This window comes from Musa acuminata, chromosome BXJ2-9 (genome assembly GCF_036884655.1).
Source record: "Musa acuminata AAA Group cultivar baxijiao chromosome BXJ2-9, Cavendish_Baxijiao_AAA, whole genome shotgun sequence".
NCBI lineage: Eukaryota > Viridiplantae > Streptophyta > Magnoliopsida > Zingiberales > Musaceae > Musa > Musa acuminata.
In genome coordinates, this window is record NC_088346.1 from 44,123,112 (window position 1) to 44,138,020 (window position 14,909).

General features: G+C 41.4%; 1 protein-coding gene across 1 annotated transcript; it reads left to right on the forward strand.

Moving 5' to 3' along the window:
• The first annotated feature begins 262 nt into the window (after window positions 1-262).
• LOC135623542 (probable voltage-gated potassium channel subunit beta) lies at window positions 263-2,962 on the forward strand. Its single transcript, XM_065126649.1, has 2 exons — window positions 263-999; window positions 2,759-2,962. Exons 1-2 carry the CDS (start codon window positions 436-438, stop codon window positions 2,945-2,947), a joined length of 753 nt encoding a protein of 250 aa, XP_064982721.1. The 5' UTR covers window positions 263-435; the 3' UTR covers window positions 2,948-2,962.
• Window positions 2,963-14,909: the final 11,947 nt, after the last annotated feature.

The window sequence follows — 14,909 nt, forward strand, 5'->3', positions numbered from 1 at the left end:
AATAAATAACTTAGAGATAATGAGTTTCCTTGTAATTAATAAATTAATTACATTTTCTGGACCCCATCTCCTGAGCCAATCACAGAACAGGTAGAGATTGTGTTCAGTAGTTTTGGGCCCCATCTACAGCTTCTGGGTCCCATTTTTTTTCTCTCTCTCTCTTTCTACTCTTCTTCTTCTTCTTCGTGTCTCCCTGCAGTAATAAATGAGTAAAGCACCTGCGGTGAGCTCCGTCTTTATATACCGCCTAAATCCTCGTGTCGCTTTTCCTTGTTCTGCCATCATCAGTTCACTTCGGCAGCGGTGAGTTCATCCTCAGATCTGCTCAAATAGAAACATTGTACACGAAGAAGAAGAGGAGAGAAGAGGAGGAGAAGATCAGATCTGTCTCGAAGAGGGGGGGGGGGAGAGACGAAGAAGAGGAAGAAAGCCAAGATGCAGTACAAGAACTTGGGGCGATCGGGGTTGAAGGTGAGCCAGCTCTCGTACGGGGCGTGGGTCACGTTTGGGAACCAGGTCGATGTCAAGGAGGCGAAGGTGCTGCTGCAGTGCTGCCGCGACCACGGCGTGAACTTCTTCGACAACGCCGAGGTCTACGCCAACGGCCGAGCGGAGGAGATCATGGGCCAGGCCATCCGCGAGCTCGGTTGGCGCCGGTCCGACATCGTCGTGTCCACCAAGATCTTCTGGGGCGGCCCCGGCCCCAACGACAAGGGCCTCTCCCGGAAGCACCTCGTCGAGGGCACCCGCGCCTCCCTCCGCCGCCTCGACATGGACTACGTCGACGTCGTCTTGTGCCACCGCCCTGACGCCGCCACCCCCATCGAGGAGACCGTCCGCGCCATGAACCATATCATCGACAAGGGCTGGGCATTCTACTGGGGCACTTCCGAGTGGTCCGCCCAGCAGATCACTGAGGCCTGTGCCATCGCCTCCCGCCTCGACCTCGTCGGCCCTATCGTCGAGCAGCCCGAGTACAACCTCCTCTCTCGGCACAAGGTAGTGTGATCCGATCCGATCCAACATGATCTTATCTACTCTATCATGGTTCAGATCTAGTGAATGCTAAGATCTCTATGATGTGATCTGTATGGTGGTAATTCTTTTTTCCTTCTTTCTTTTTGGAAAGAGAATCCCTCCTTTGACCTCTTAGTCTTTAGATCTTAAGAATTTCTTTTACTTGATCTGTAGATGCATTTCGCTTCATCATGCTGGTAATACATAGTGAGATTTGCTATATTCGTTATGCAGTAAGGGTAAAAATATGATTTTGTTGAAGGATCTTGATTTGGTGGCTGACTAATTGATTCTCCCCTGGTTCAATCTTGTTTGGAACTCATAGTCACTAAATTGAGAATGAGTTTCCTATGCTTAGATTTTTTGTGCAAATTTTTTTAGGTGAGCTTTTTTTTTATCAGTTGTGTCTCACCTTTAAGAGCATAAGTATTTTAGTTTTTCTTTTTTAAGTGTTCTGTCATGTCACAATCTTCATATCTATTCTCGAATGTTACTTCTGCTCAAGACGGTGTATTTTTTCAGTAGCATTCTATGGTTGAACTTTCTCTAAAGCAATTACTCTGCATGGGAAATGATATTCTAATTTAATTTTCTAGCATGAGATAGATGTTCATTTAGCTTCGTTTGAGCTGAAACGGTAGCATGTGAAAATTTAAAGTCTAATGATCGTTGCTGTTGGCTAAATTGCTTTAACTATCCAGGAAAATGATGGCTGACAAAAAGATTTGCTTTAATATTAAATTGGCTAAACACTACCAGCTAGCCAATGATAATGTATTTGGGTCTTACGTTGAAGGTTTAAATTTTCATTATGACATCTCCTTTTGCTGTTGCTCTTCACCCCTTGTGATGGATTCCCTTCTCTCGGTGTGGATCTTGATGCTTCAAGTTGTGCTGGCACAAAAATAGCTATTATGTTCTTGAAGTATCTTCTTTTAATCAAAGCAGCAAAACCTTTTTGATGCAAAAGAGGTAACTGCAGATTAGTGGTAACCATGTCAGATCTCTGCAGCTTTGACTAGCCAATATAATGAAATTAGAGGTTGCATATAGAATTAACACTAAACAGGTCTTGTTAACATTGCTATTTAGCATGAGATTTTTTAAGACCAGAAAGTCAGAACATCAAATTATTCTATGGATGTCCACTTGTATGGTCATGAAAAAACATATTAGCTAAAGGTGTGGTAAGCTCACCAGAAAAGATGAGATATATGATGCAGTAAAGACAAAAGTTTTTTTTTCCATTCAGAAGTGGATCATTATATAACAATAAGTACAGAAGTTCGAATAATGGTTGATGCCTTGTAATGATTCACCATCTTGTTTTCTGTTTCATTACAATCAGGTAGTGTAGATTTGTATGTTTTTATATAACAGGAGTGAGATATCGGTCAAACTGTAACAGGATCAATCATTTTGTCCCCCAACCATACTTTGAGGAAGCCCATTAAATAGAACACACAACTAATCCAGAATGAAGTAGTGTGTCAATCTGAAAACCTGTTCAATTTAATCTTTGAAATACCTTGGGAAATGGATGATGTGCAACATGGGTAGCCTTCCACTTATTGTGCTGAAGTCTATAAAACTTGTCAGCACATAGCCTTGCTAATCATTCGAGAACTAGAATGTTATTGGTATCTCCTGTTTTTATTTAACATTAAATATTTTGTGGTAACTTTAACTGAAAATTTATTAAACAAATATTGTGCTTGTTATCTTTTCGATGTTGATACAGGTTGAAGTAGAATACCTTCCTCTGTACAGCACGTATGGCCTGGGTCTCACCACATGGAGTCCATTAGCATCGGGAGTGCTGACTGGGAAATACAGTAAAGGAAATGTACCTGCTGACAGTCGGTTTGCACTTGAGAATTACAAGGTGAGGTTGGAGACACTAATTCACTTGTTATATGCAACTATGTAGTTTTTGTTTACTTTGATTAGTAAGCTTAGAGTTGAATTGCAACAGACCAATTTGATAATTTGGATAATATTGAATTTGTGCCATCCATGCCATGCTATATTCCGTTAGGGGTAGGTAATCCCATGAAATCATCATGCTGTTGGAGTATTCAATGTCCAAACCAGAATGAGCTTCTGTAGCACTGTCAAAAAGAGACTGAGGTTTGAGCTAGTTTCTTTATTTTTATCATTTATATTCCATGCTATAAATATAGTCGACTTTGAACCAAGGTTCAAAAAACTGACCATACCGATTCATATGCTCGAGGTTACTTGAGAAAACATATTTTCCTTTCGGTGTCCAAACTTCTGTAAGCATTTTAAGCTTTCTTCAAGTTCTTTGTGCTTATCATTTCTTACGAAGTCTTTTGGATTCATTGCTCCGCTGAAAATCCTGGTATCAGAGCTAGTGGTTTACTGTTTTGATATAGTCTCTTACTTCGCTTACGATATTTATGCTATATATACATGAAATTGATTTCTCTTACAATCTACTTGTGAGGAGCCCGAGGAAGGCAATTAGGTCAGGGAACCGCAGTAAGACCTTTGACGCAAGCCCTCTAAAGTAAAGAAAGTAAGAAGAATTAAGCTCATGCATATCTAGTATATGTCTAAGCTTTGGGAAGAATCTATTCAGAAGTGGTATACTGACTCTCATACCTCCCATCTTGATTACTTAAATCTAGCCGAGACTTCAAAACCCACCAAAAAGGAACTTGCCCATAACATTTCAGTCATCTATGACCGAACTTGTCTCTCAAGCAGGGTAAATCTAAGAAACTTTAAGCTCCTGCTTGAAGAAAACCAAAACCTCGAGCACAGGATTAAAAGGCTCGAATCCTCAGTAAAAACATTAACTTCCTTATTTACTGAGAATAAGCCTCTCACCCAAGCTGAAGTTCAGAAACTATTGTTTGAAACAACTAAGCAACCTAAGCTTATTGAGGAAGAAGCCCTACGGCTTTCACGAAACCTTGATCAAAAACTCCAAAGAATTGAAATCTTACTATCCAAAATAGAAAAACAAATTTTTGGATGAGCCACATATCCTCAAGGAATACTGAATCCTACAAAGAAGCTCTTAAGGCCACTGAACCTATTGATCCTCCGTCACTTGGTTTTCTTAAAACCAGTGATTGTCCAGGAACTCTCAGCCACCAGACAGCTGTAATTAAACAGCACAATATGCAAATACAGCTTTTAGTACAAATAGCTGAGGACATAAAAGGAATACGAACGGAACTACAGACAATACGGGAGTTACAACAATCAAAGACTATACAATCCCAAATAGTACCAGACGAACTCATCTCCAAACTAGCAAATCTCAACTTAGGTCCTTCGGAAAGACCTAAAGAAGCAAAAGGAAAAATTCTGGTTTTCAAAGACCCCATAAAAATCTTCCAAGAAGCAAGAAGATGACCACCAGAACTCAAGAAGTATCTACATCAACTCCTCTCGTGGAAGACCAAATCAGGAATTACAGGAGAAACCAGAGGAGAATATTCAACGCCAGAAGGCGACTCGGGCAGCTTATCTCCAGAAACACGAACTCAAATACACAAATTCTGGAACAACAGATAGACCCTCAAGCACAGCTACAATTATCTATGAGGGAAAGGGCTGCAATAGCACCTGCTGAGGTGCTATATCATTCAAGAAGAGATGATGTACATCAAGAAAGTCGCCCTACCAATTTGATGAGGTGCAATAGCACTTGCGCGATTATCCCAACAGGTATACTCATCATCTGCTGTTTCAAATTACAGGCCACCAACAGACTCAACTATGGGGCCAGTAAATTACCCCCCCGCTGTGAATATAGAGTCTACAAGCCAAAGGCCGGTATATGAGGGATACTCAAGGCAACCTAGGTTCAAGACAAAGAACTTTTCAGAAGCCTGGAACCTCCCTTCGGCCTTCCAGCAGCAAGGAGCTATGTTCATAATCCCATCCCAACTAGGGATGTTTGACGAAGTCTTCATGAGGTGGGAATCAGTAACGAAAAACTTGGTATCCTTACAAGGATTTACTGACCCCTTAGCAAAAATGGAGTTCATTGAAAACCTGCTCGGGGAAGCAGAGAAATTAGCATGGATCCAATGGAGAATGGCCTACCCAGAAGAATACCAACTACTGATGGCTAATGCGGATGGAACGGGAGGAACGCAAAACATCCTCTCACAGTTAAGGACAATATTCATCTCTTCTTGAACGATATAGCACCTCAGCAGGTGCTATTGCAGCCCTTTCCCTCATAGATAATTGTAGCTGTGCTTGAGGGTCTATCTGTTGTTCCAGAATTTGTGTATTTGAGTTCGTGTTTCTGGAGATAAGCTGCCCGAGTCGCCTTCTGGCGTTGAATATTCTCCTTTGGTTTCTCCTGTAATTCCTGATTTGGTCTTCCACGAGAGGAGTTGATGTAGATACTTCTTGAGTTCTGGTGGTCATCTTCTTGCTTCTTGGAAGATTTTTATGGGGTCTTTGAAAACCAGAATTTTTCCTTTTGCTTCTTTAGGTCTTTCCGAAGGACCTAAGTTGAGATTTGCTAGTTTGGAGATGAGTTCGTCTGGTACTATTTGGGATTGTATAGTCTTTGATTGTTGTAACTCCCGTATTGTCTGTAGTTCCGTTCGTATTCCTTTTATGTCCTCAGCTATTTGTACTAAAAGCTGTATTTGCACATTGTGCTGTTTAATTACAGCTGTCTGGTGGCTGAGAGTTCCTGGACAATCACTGGTTTTAAGAAAACCAAGTGACGGAGGATCAATAGGTTCAGTGGCCTTAAGAGCTTCTTTGTAGGATTCAGTATTCCTTGAGGATATGTGGCTCATCCAAAAATTTGTTTTTCTATTTTGGATAGTAAGATTTCAATTCTTTGGAGTTTTTGATCAAGGTTTCGTGAAAGCCGTAGGGCTTCTTCCTCAATAAGCTTAGGTTGCTTAGTTGTTTCAAACAATAGTTTCTGAACTTCAGCTTGGGTGAGAGGCTTATTCTCAGTAAATAAGGAAGTTAATGTTTTTACTGAGGATTCGAGCCTTTTAATCCTGTGCTCGAGGTTTTGGTTTTCTTCAAGCAGGAGCTTAAAGTTTCTTAGATTTACCCTGCTTGAGAGACAAGTTCGGTCATAGATGACTGAAATGTTATGGGCAAGTTCCTTTTTGGTGGGTTTTGAAGTCTCGGCTAGATTTAAGTAATCGAGATGGGAGGTATGAGAGTCAGTATACCACTTCTGAATAGATTCTTCCCAAAGCTTAGACATATACTAGATATGCATGAGCTTAATTCTTCTTACTTTCTTTACTTTAGAGGGCTTGCGTCAAAGGTCTTACTGCGGTTCCCTGACCTAATTGCCTTCCTCGGGCTCCTCACAAGTAGATTGTAAGAGAAATCAATTTCATGTATATATAGCATAAATATCGTAAGCGAAGTAAGAGACTATATCAAAACAGTAAACCACTAGCTCTGATACCAGGATTTTCAGCGGAGCAATGAATCCAAAAGACTTCGTAAGAAATGATAAGTTTAAAGCTAGTGGTTTACTGTTTTGTGGTTATATAAGTGCTAGTGCTAGTGGAAGCTTAAATGTGGTTTACTGTTTTGATATAAGTGCTAGTACTGTTTTGATATAAGACTTCGTAAGAAACTCAGGGTCCGCTGAATTTTACCACTCCGCTAAAAATTCTGGTATCAGAGCTAGTGGTTTACTGTTTTGATATAGTCTCTTACTTCGCTTACGATATTTATGCTATATATACATGAAATTGATTTCTCTTACAATCTAAACTTGTGAGGAGCCCGAGGAAGGCAATTAGGTCAGGGAACCGCAGTAAGACCTTTGACGCAAGCCCTCTAAAGTAAAGAAAGTAAGAAGAATTAAGCTCATGCATATCTAGTATATGTCTAAGCTTTGGGAAGAATCTATTCAGAAGTGGTATACTGACTCTCATACCTCTCATCTCGATTACTTAAATCTAGCCGAGACTTCAAAACCCACCAAAAGGGAACTAGCCCATAACATTTCAGTCATCTATGACCGAACTTGTCTCTCAAGCAGGGTAAATCTAAGAAACTTTAAGCTCCTGCTTGAAGAAAACCAAAACCTCGAGCACAGGATTAAAAGGCTCGAATCCTCAGTAAAAACATTAACTTCCTTATTTACTGAGAATAAGCCTCTCACCCAAGCTGAAGTTCAGAAGCTATTGTTTGAAACAACTAAGCAACCTAAGCTTATTGAGGAAGAAGCCCTACGGCTTTCACGAAACCTTGATTAAAAACTCCAAAGGATTGAAATCTTACTATCCAAAATAGAAAAACAAATTTTTGGATGAGCCACATATCCTCAAGGAATACTGAATCCTACAAAGAAGCTCTTAAGGCCACTGAACCTATTGATCCTCCGTCACTTGGTTTTCTTAAAACCAGTGATTGTCCAGGAACTCTCAGCCACCAGACAGCTGTAATTAAACAGCACAATGTGCAAATACAGCTTTTAGTACAAATAGCTGAGGACATAAAAGGAATACGAACGGAACTATAGACAATACGGGAGTTACAACAATCAAAGACTATACAATCCCAAATAGTACCGGACGAACTCATCTCCAAACTAGCAAATCTCAACTTAGGTCCTTCGGAAAGACCTAAAGAAGCAAAAGGAAAAATTCTGGTTTTCAAAGACCCCATAAAAATCTTCCAAGAAGCAAGAAGATGACCACCAGAACTCAAGAAGTATCTACATCAACTCCTCTCGTGGAAGACCAAATCAGGAATTACAGGAGAAACCAGAGGAGAATATTCAACGCCAGAAGGCGACTCGGGCAGCTTATCTCCAGAAACACGAACTCAAATACACAAATTCTGGAACAACAGATAGACCCTCAAGCACAGCTACAATTATCTATGAGGGAAAGGGCTGCAATAGCACCTGCTGAGGTGCTATATCATTCAAGAAGAGATGATGTACATCATAGGGTCTACGCACACCGGTCTGAAGAAGCCATGTTGGTCACAAATAACCAGGAAGACAGGGCTTTTATACAAGAACAAAGTTTTGACCAACTGATCCGAAGTGGAATGAGATACATTCATCTCGGGATCCTTCAAACGAGAATTCAGACACTCCACCGACAAGAAGAAGGAACGCTAGCACTATTGGTGTTCCGCGACAACAGATGGGCTGATGACAGGTCCATCATTGCGACTATGGAAGTAGACCTTACTAGAGGGAGCCAATTGGTCTACGTGGTACCAGACACCATGATGACGGTAGGAGATTTCTACCGTAACATACAACTTTCTATACTAACCCGTGGTTATGATACATGGCAGAATGGAGAGGCCAACTTATTAATCACCAGGGGATTGGTAGGGCGACTTTCAAATACCCCGAATGTCGCCTTTGCATATGAAATTTCAGGGGTGGTGGACTACCTAACAAGCCATGGTGTAAGGGCCTTGCCAGGCAGGAGGTACTCCACAACAGAAATTCAAGGAAGAGACTGGATGATCAGACCTACGCAGGTCTCGATCCCCATGCAACCTACCGAGCTCAGAAGTCGGAACCTGATCGATGGGAGAATCTCGATTAGTTTTGAGAATTACAAAGCTGCATCAACATCTAGCAGGATCCAGTATAACAACGCTGATGATGAAACGTTCAGCGATGAGGAGGAAATACGGAGCCACACAATAGCTGTCAATATCCAATTAGAAGATAGTGAAAATGAGGCCGAAGAATTACAAGAAAACCTCAATTTTTATTTCCGGGATGTTCACAGAACAGAAGATGAAGTAAAGCTGCCATACCCCCGGAAGCATCAGAAGGAATTAATTGCAGCAGGACTAGAAGAAGAACTGATAATGGAGTATCCACAACTTGCGCGATTATCCCAACAGGTATACTCATCATCTGCTGTTTCAAATTACAGGCCACCAACAGACTCAACTATGGGGCCAGTAAATTACCCCCCCGCTGTGAATATAGAGTCTACAAGCCAAAGGCCGGTATATGAGGGATACTCAAGGCAACCTAGGTTCAAGACAAAGAACTTTTCAGAAGCCTGGAACCTCCCTTCGGCCTTCCAGCAGCAAGGAGCTATGTTCATAATCCCATCCCAACTAGGGATGTTTGACGAAGTCTTCATGAGATGGGAATCAGTAACGAAAAACTTGGTATCCTTACAAGGATTTACTGACTCCTTAGCAAAAATGGAGTTCATTGAAAACCTGCTCGGGGAAGCAGAAAAATTAGCATGGATCCAATGGAGAATGACCTACCCAGAAGAGTACCAACTACTGATGGCTAATGCGGATGGAACGGGAGGAACGCAAAACATCCTCTCACAGTTAAGGACAATATTCATATTGGAAGATCCATTCCAAGGATCCACCACGGCACAAGAAGAAGCCTACAGAGACCTTGAAAGGTTATCCTGCACTAATCTCAAAAATATTATTCAATTTTTAAATGATTATATGAGATTAGCATCAAAAACAGGAAGGCTATTTCTAGGACCAGAATTATCTGAAAAATTATGGTCCAAGATGCCAGGAGAATTGGGAAAAAGGATCAAAGAAGCTTTCGAAGCAAAATACAGAGGAAACACCATAGGAGTAATCCCAAGGGTACTTTTCTCTTATAAATACCTGGAGGCAGAATGCAAAGATGCTGCCTTCAGAAGAGCGCTAAAGGACTTATCTTTCTGTAGCGAAATTCCTATTCCAGGATATTACAACAAGCCTGAGAGAAAATTCGGGGTAAGAAGATCAACTACTTACAAAGGAAAACCCCACTCATCTCATGCCAGGATTGAAAAAAGGAAGCACTTAATCAGAAATAAGAAATGTAAGTGCTATCTTTGTGGAGAAGAAGGACACTTTGCGAGAGAATGTCCTAATGATAAAAAGAATATCAAGAGGGTTGCAGTGTTTGAGCAACTAGATATCCCAGAAGATTATGAGATATTATCAGTACAGGAAGGAGAAAATCAAAGTGATGCGATCTACTCAATTTCTGAAGGAGAAGACATTGAAGACCTGCAGCATGGTATTCACTCCTTTACTCATAAGATATTTGCCTTAATTGAAAACAACAGGACTTGGTGGATAGGCCCTGAGACTGGCTATCGTGCTAAGATCCGGGTCTCACAGGCTCAGGCAGAATGCAGACATATATGGGAAATAAATACTGAGCTCCCACCGGAACTAGAAAAATGCAAGTGCTGCAAAAGGATCTCCCAAAGAAGACACAGAAGACACTGTCCATTATGTAAAATTACTTCATGTGGGATGTGCAGCATATATTATTTTGACAAAAGGACCCCTGTTATGATGGAGGAACCACCGAGGTACGAGCCTAGAAACTTACTTCAACAACAGCAAGATTTTATCAATCACTGTGAAGCAGAAATAAGAAGGTTAAAAGGGGCTGTGGAATCTGAACAACAAAAGGCCAAGGAGCTAGAAGAGATGCATGCTCAATCTATAGCCGTGGCTCAAGAAAACCTCCGCCTCCAGAACGAGGTAACAGAATTAAAGGCGAATTACGAAAAATTAAAGGAAGAAGTACTGGAAGTAGACCAACTGCGACTGGAAAAGGCTGACCTCCTAAGGGAAATACAGAGATTGGGGAAAAGAATAGTGGAGGAAAGCGAAGAAGAAGAAGAAGAAGAAGGCGAAGGAGCCCTCGTCCTTCTGGAAGAAGAAACCCAAAAAATTCTGTCAATGGAGACAAAGGAAACAGGAGGAGCAAGGAAAGCCAAAAACATGCTCTTCAATTTAAAGGTACAAATGGAAATTCTCAATATTCCCGTTTTTGAAGTAAATGCTATACTAGACACAGGTGCAACCACCTGCTGCATAGACGAAAGGGCTGTGCCAGAAGCTTCATTAGAGGAAAACCCTTATATAGTACACTTCAGTGGGATTACCTCCAAAACAACCGCAAACAAAAATTAAAGGGAGGAAAAATGACTATTGGGAATAATACTTTCAGGATCCCCTATACTTATGCTTTTACAATGAAGCTTGGGGATGACATTCAGATGATAATTGGATGTAATTTCATAAGGGCAATGCAAGGAGGAGTCAGGATTGAAGGTAACACTGTTACATTCTACAAAAATCTAACTACTATCAATACTTTGCCCTATATCTCGACGGCTGCAGCAATAGAAGAATTAGATTTGGAAGAAGAAGATTACATCCAAATCCAAGAAGCAGTACTATATTCAGCAGGAACTCAACAAGATGATGGGGATATAAGAAGAAAATTTGGGAGTCTGCTGGATCAACTAAAAGCCCAAGGCTACATTGGAGAAGATCCGCTTAAACATTGGGAAAAGAATAAAATTACATGCAAATTGGAAATCAAAAATCCAGATTTTGTGGTAGAAGACAAGCCCCTGAGACATCTGACACCACAAGCAAAAGAGGCCTTCTCTAAGCATATAAAAGCATTACTAGACATAAAGGTAATCAGGCCAAGCAAAAGCAAGCACAGAACCACTGCTATAATTGTCAACTCAGGAACTACTGTTGATCCCATAACAGGGATAGAAAAAAGGGGAAAGGAAAGGATGGTCTTCAATTACAAAAGGCTAAATGACATCACGGAGAAGGATCAATACAGCCTACCAGGCATTAACACCATTCTCAAAAAGGTCAGTAATAGTAAAATTTATTCAAAGTTTGACCTAAAGTCAGGATTCCATCAGGTCGCCATGCACCCTGATTCCATTGAATGGACCGCTTTCTGGGTCCCTGATGGATTATATGAATGGCTGGTGATGCCATTTGGTCTCAAAAATGCCCCTGCAATATTCCAAAGGAAAATGGACAATTGCTTCAAAGGTACGGAACAATTTATTGCAGTATATATTGATGACATTCTCATTTTCTCAGAGAATGAAAGGGATCATAAACAGCACCTAGCCAAAATGCTAGAGATATGCCAGGAAAACGGCTTAATTTTAAGTCCAACAAAGATGAAAATTGCCGTAAAAGAGATTGAATTTCTTGGAGCAATTCTGGGGAACTCCAAGATCAAGTTGCAACCCCATATTATCAAGAAAATAACAGAATATCAAGAAGAAGATCTTACCACCAAAAGGGGCCTCAGATCGTGGTTAGGACTTCTAAATTATGCAAGAAGCTACATTCCTAATTTGGGCAGACTCTTAGGCCCACTATATTCAAAAACAAGCCCAACTGGGGAAAAAAGGTAGAATGAGCAAGACTGGAAACTGGTCAAAGAAATCAAAAGACTAGTACAGAATCTCCCAGACCTGGAAGTACCTCCAGAAGACTGCTTCATAATACTGGAAACTGATGGATGCATGGAAGGGTGGGGAGGTATTTGCAAATGGAAGAAACAAAAGCATGACCCAAAAGGCACTGAAAAAATATGCGCCTACGCTAGTGGAAAGTTCAACCCGATTAAGTCCACCATAGACGCTGAAATGCATGCAGTCATGAAAACCCTGGAAGCATTAAAAATATATTTCCTGGACAAGAGGGAAATAATCATCAGGACAGACTGCCAGGCAATTATAAGCTTCTTCAACAAATCTACCCAGAATAAACCATCCAGGGTCAGATGGATGGCCTTCGTAGATTACATCACAGGAAGCGGCGTTGATATCAAGTTCGAACACATTGAAGGCACAAGTAATGTTCTAGCTGACTCTTTATCCCGATTAATAAATATTCTGATTGCAGGATGGCCGAGCGAAACGTTACTACTACTCACAGAAGCCACCCAGGAAGTACAAGCCAGACTAGACCCCAGAGCAGCATTACACCTGAATCAGTTAATAAATCAGGTGATCTCCTCAGACAATATCAACAGGAGCTGGATAAGCTCAGAGCCAGAACACGACAAGGAATACCAATTGAAGAAAAAGGATTGTCTGAAAGAAGGCTTGGAGCAATCCAAAAGGAAGCCGCCCGACAAGCATGTGAAGCGCTTCAACAATTCAGAGACATCCACTCAATCAAAGCAGAAGAATACAAAAGAAGGAGTGGAGGAAAGGATAACTGGTACAAGGACTGGCTGCCAGTTGTCCTCAAACAGCAACAGCAGTTGGAGACGTCCCTATCCCTAGCAAAAGACGTCTCGCAAAGGACAACCAGCTTCAGCCTTTAGGGAGTGGCGGACCCCTACAATCAGCTGAAGGAATCTACTTTTTCTTAGCCGCCAACTTGTAGTGTCCACCAGCTGGCAACAGCTGGATTGCATTTACTTTCCTTAGTGTCTAAGTAAGAAAGAGCTGAGCCTCGGGGAGCCGCTCGAAAGCTGGCAACAGCTGGACAAAGGAATATAAAAAGGAACGGATATAAGTGCGATGGGGCCCAATGGATTATAAACCAGTAAACCACTAGCTCCCTAGGTTTATAAGCTTAAAATGGCATCAGGGACCCAAATGGTTTACTGGTTTATATAATCCATTATGTAAACTTAAAATATTGTGGTTAGGACTTCTAAATTATCAGAGCTAGTGGAAGCTTAAATGGATTATATAAGTGCTAGTGGCTTACTGGTTTATAATCCAGAAAGCACAAATATCCTTAAAATGGATTATATAAACCATCTGACCCTGAGAGCTAGTGGTTTAATCTACCCAGAATAAACCATCCAGGGTCAGAATAAACTCCTTGAGAATAGTTCTCATTGGGCCCCATCGCACTTATATCCGTTCCTTTTTATATTCCTTTGTCCAGCTGTTGCCAGCTTTCGAGCGGCTCCCCGAGGCTCAGCTCTTTCTTACTTAGACACTAAGGAAAGTAAATGCAATCCAGCTGTTGTCAGCTGGTGGACACTACAAGTGGTTTCTGGAGGCTTTACTTGTCTTTACTTGGCGGCTAAGAGAAAGTAGATTCCTTCAGCTGATTGTAGGGGTCCGCCACTCCCTAAAGGCTGAAGCTGGTTGTCCTTTGTGAGACGTCTTTTGCTAGGGATAGGGACGTCTCCAATTGCTGTTGCTGTTTGAGGACAACTGGCAGCCAGTCCTTGTACCAGTTATCCTTTCCTCCACTCCTTCTTTTGTATTCTTCTGCTTTGATTGAGTGGATGTCTCTGAATTGTTGAAGCGCTTCACATGCTTGTCGGGCGGCTTCTTTTTGGATTGCTCCAAGCCTTCTTTCAGACAATCCTTCTTCTTCAATTGGTATTCCTTGTCGTGTTCTGGCTTTGAGCTTATCCAGCTCCTGTTGATATTGTCTGAGGAGATCACCTGATTTATTAACTGATTCAGGTGTAATGCTGCTCTGGGGTCTGGTCTGGCTTGCACTTCCTGGGTGGCTTCTGTGAGTAGTAGTAACGTTTCGCTCGGCCATCCTGCAATCAGAATATTTATTAATCGGGATAAAGAGTCAGCTAGAACATTACTTGTGCCTTCAATGTGTTCGAACTTGATATCAACGCCGCTTCCTGTGATGTAATCTACGAAGGCCATCCATCTGACCCTGGATGGTTTATTCTGGGTAGATTTGTTGAAGAAGCTTATAATTGCCTGGCAGTCTGTCCTGATGATTATTTCCCTCTTGTCCAGGAAATATATTTTTAATGCTTCCAGGGTTTTCATGACTGCATGCATTTCAGCGTCTATGGTGGACTTAATCGGGTTGAACTTTCCACTGGCGTAGGCGCATATTTTTTCAGTGCCTTTTGGGTCATGCTTTTGTTTCTTCCATTTGCAAATACCTCCCCACCCTTCCATGCATCCATCAGTTTCCAGTATTATGAAGCAGTCTTCTGGAGGTACTTCCAGGTCTGGGAGATTCTGTACTAGTCTTTTGATTTCTTTGACCAGTTTCCAGTCTTGCTCATTCAACCTTTTTTCCCCAGTTGGGCTTGTTTTTGAATATAGTGGGCCTAAGAGTCTGCCCAAATTAGGAATGTAGCTTCTTGCATAATTTAGAAG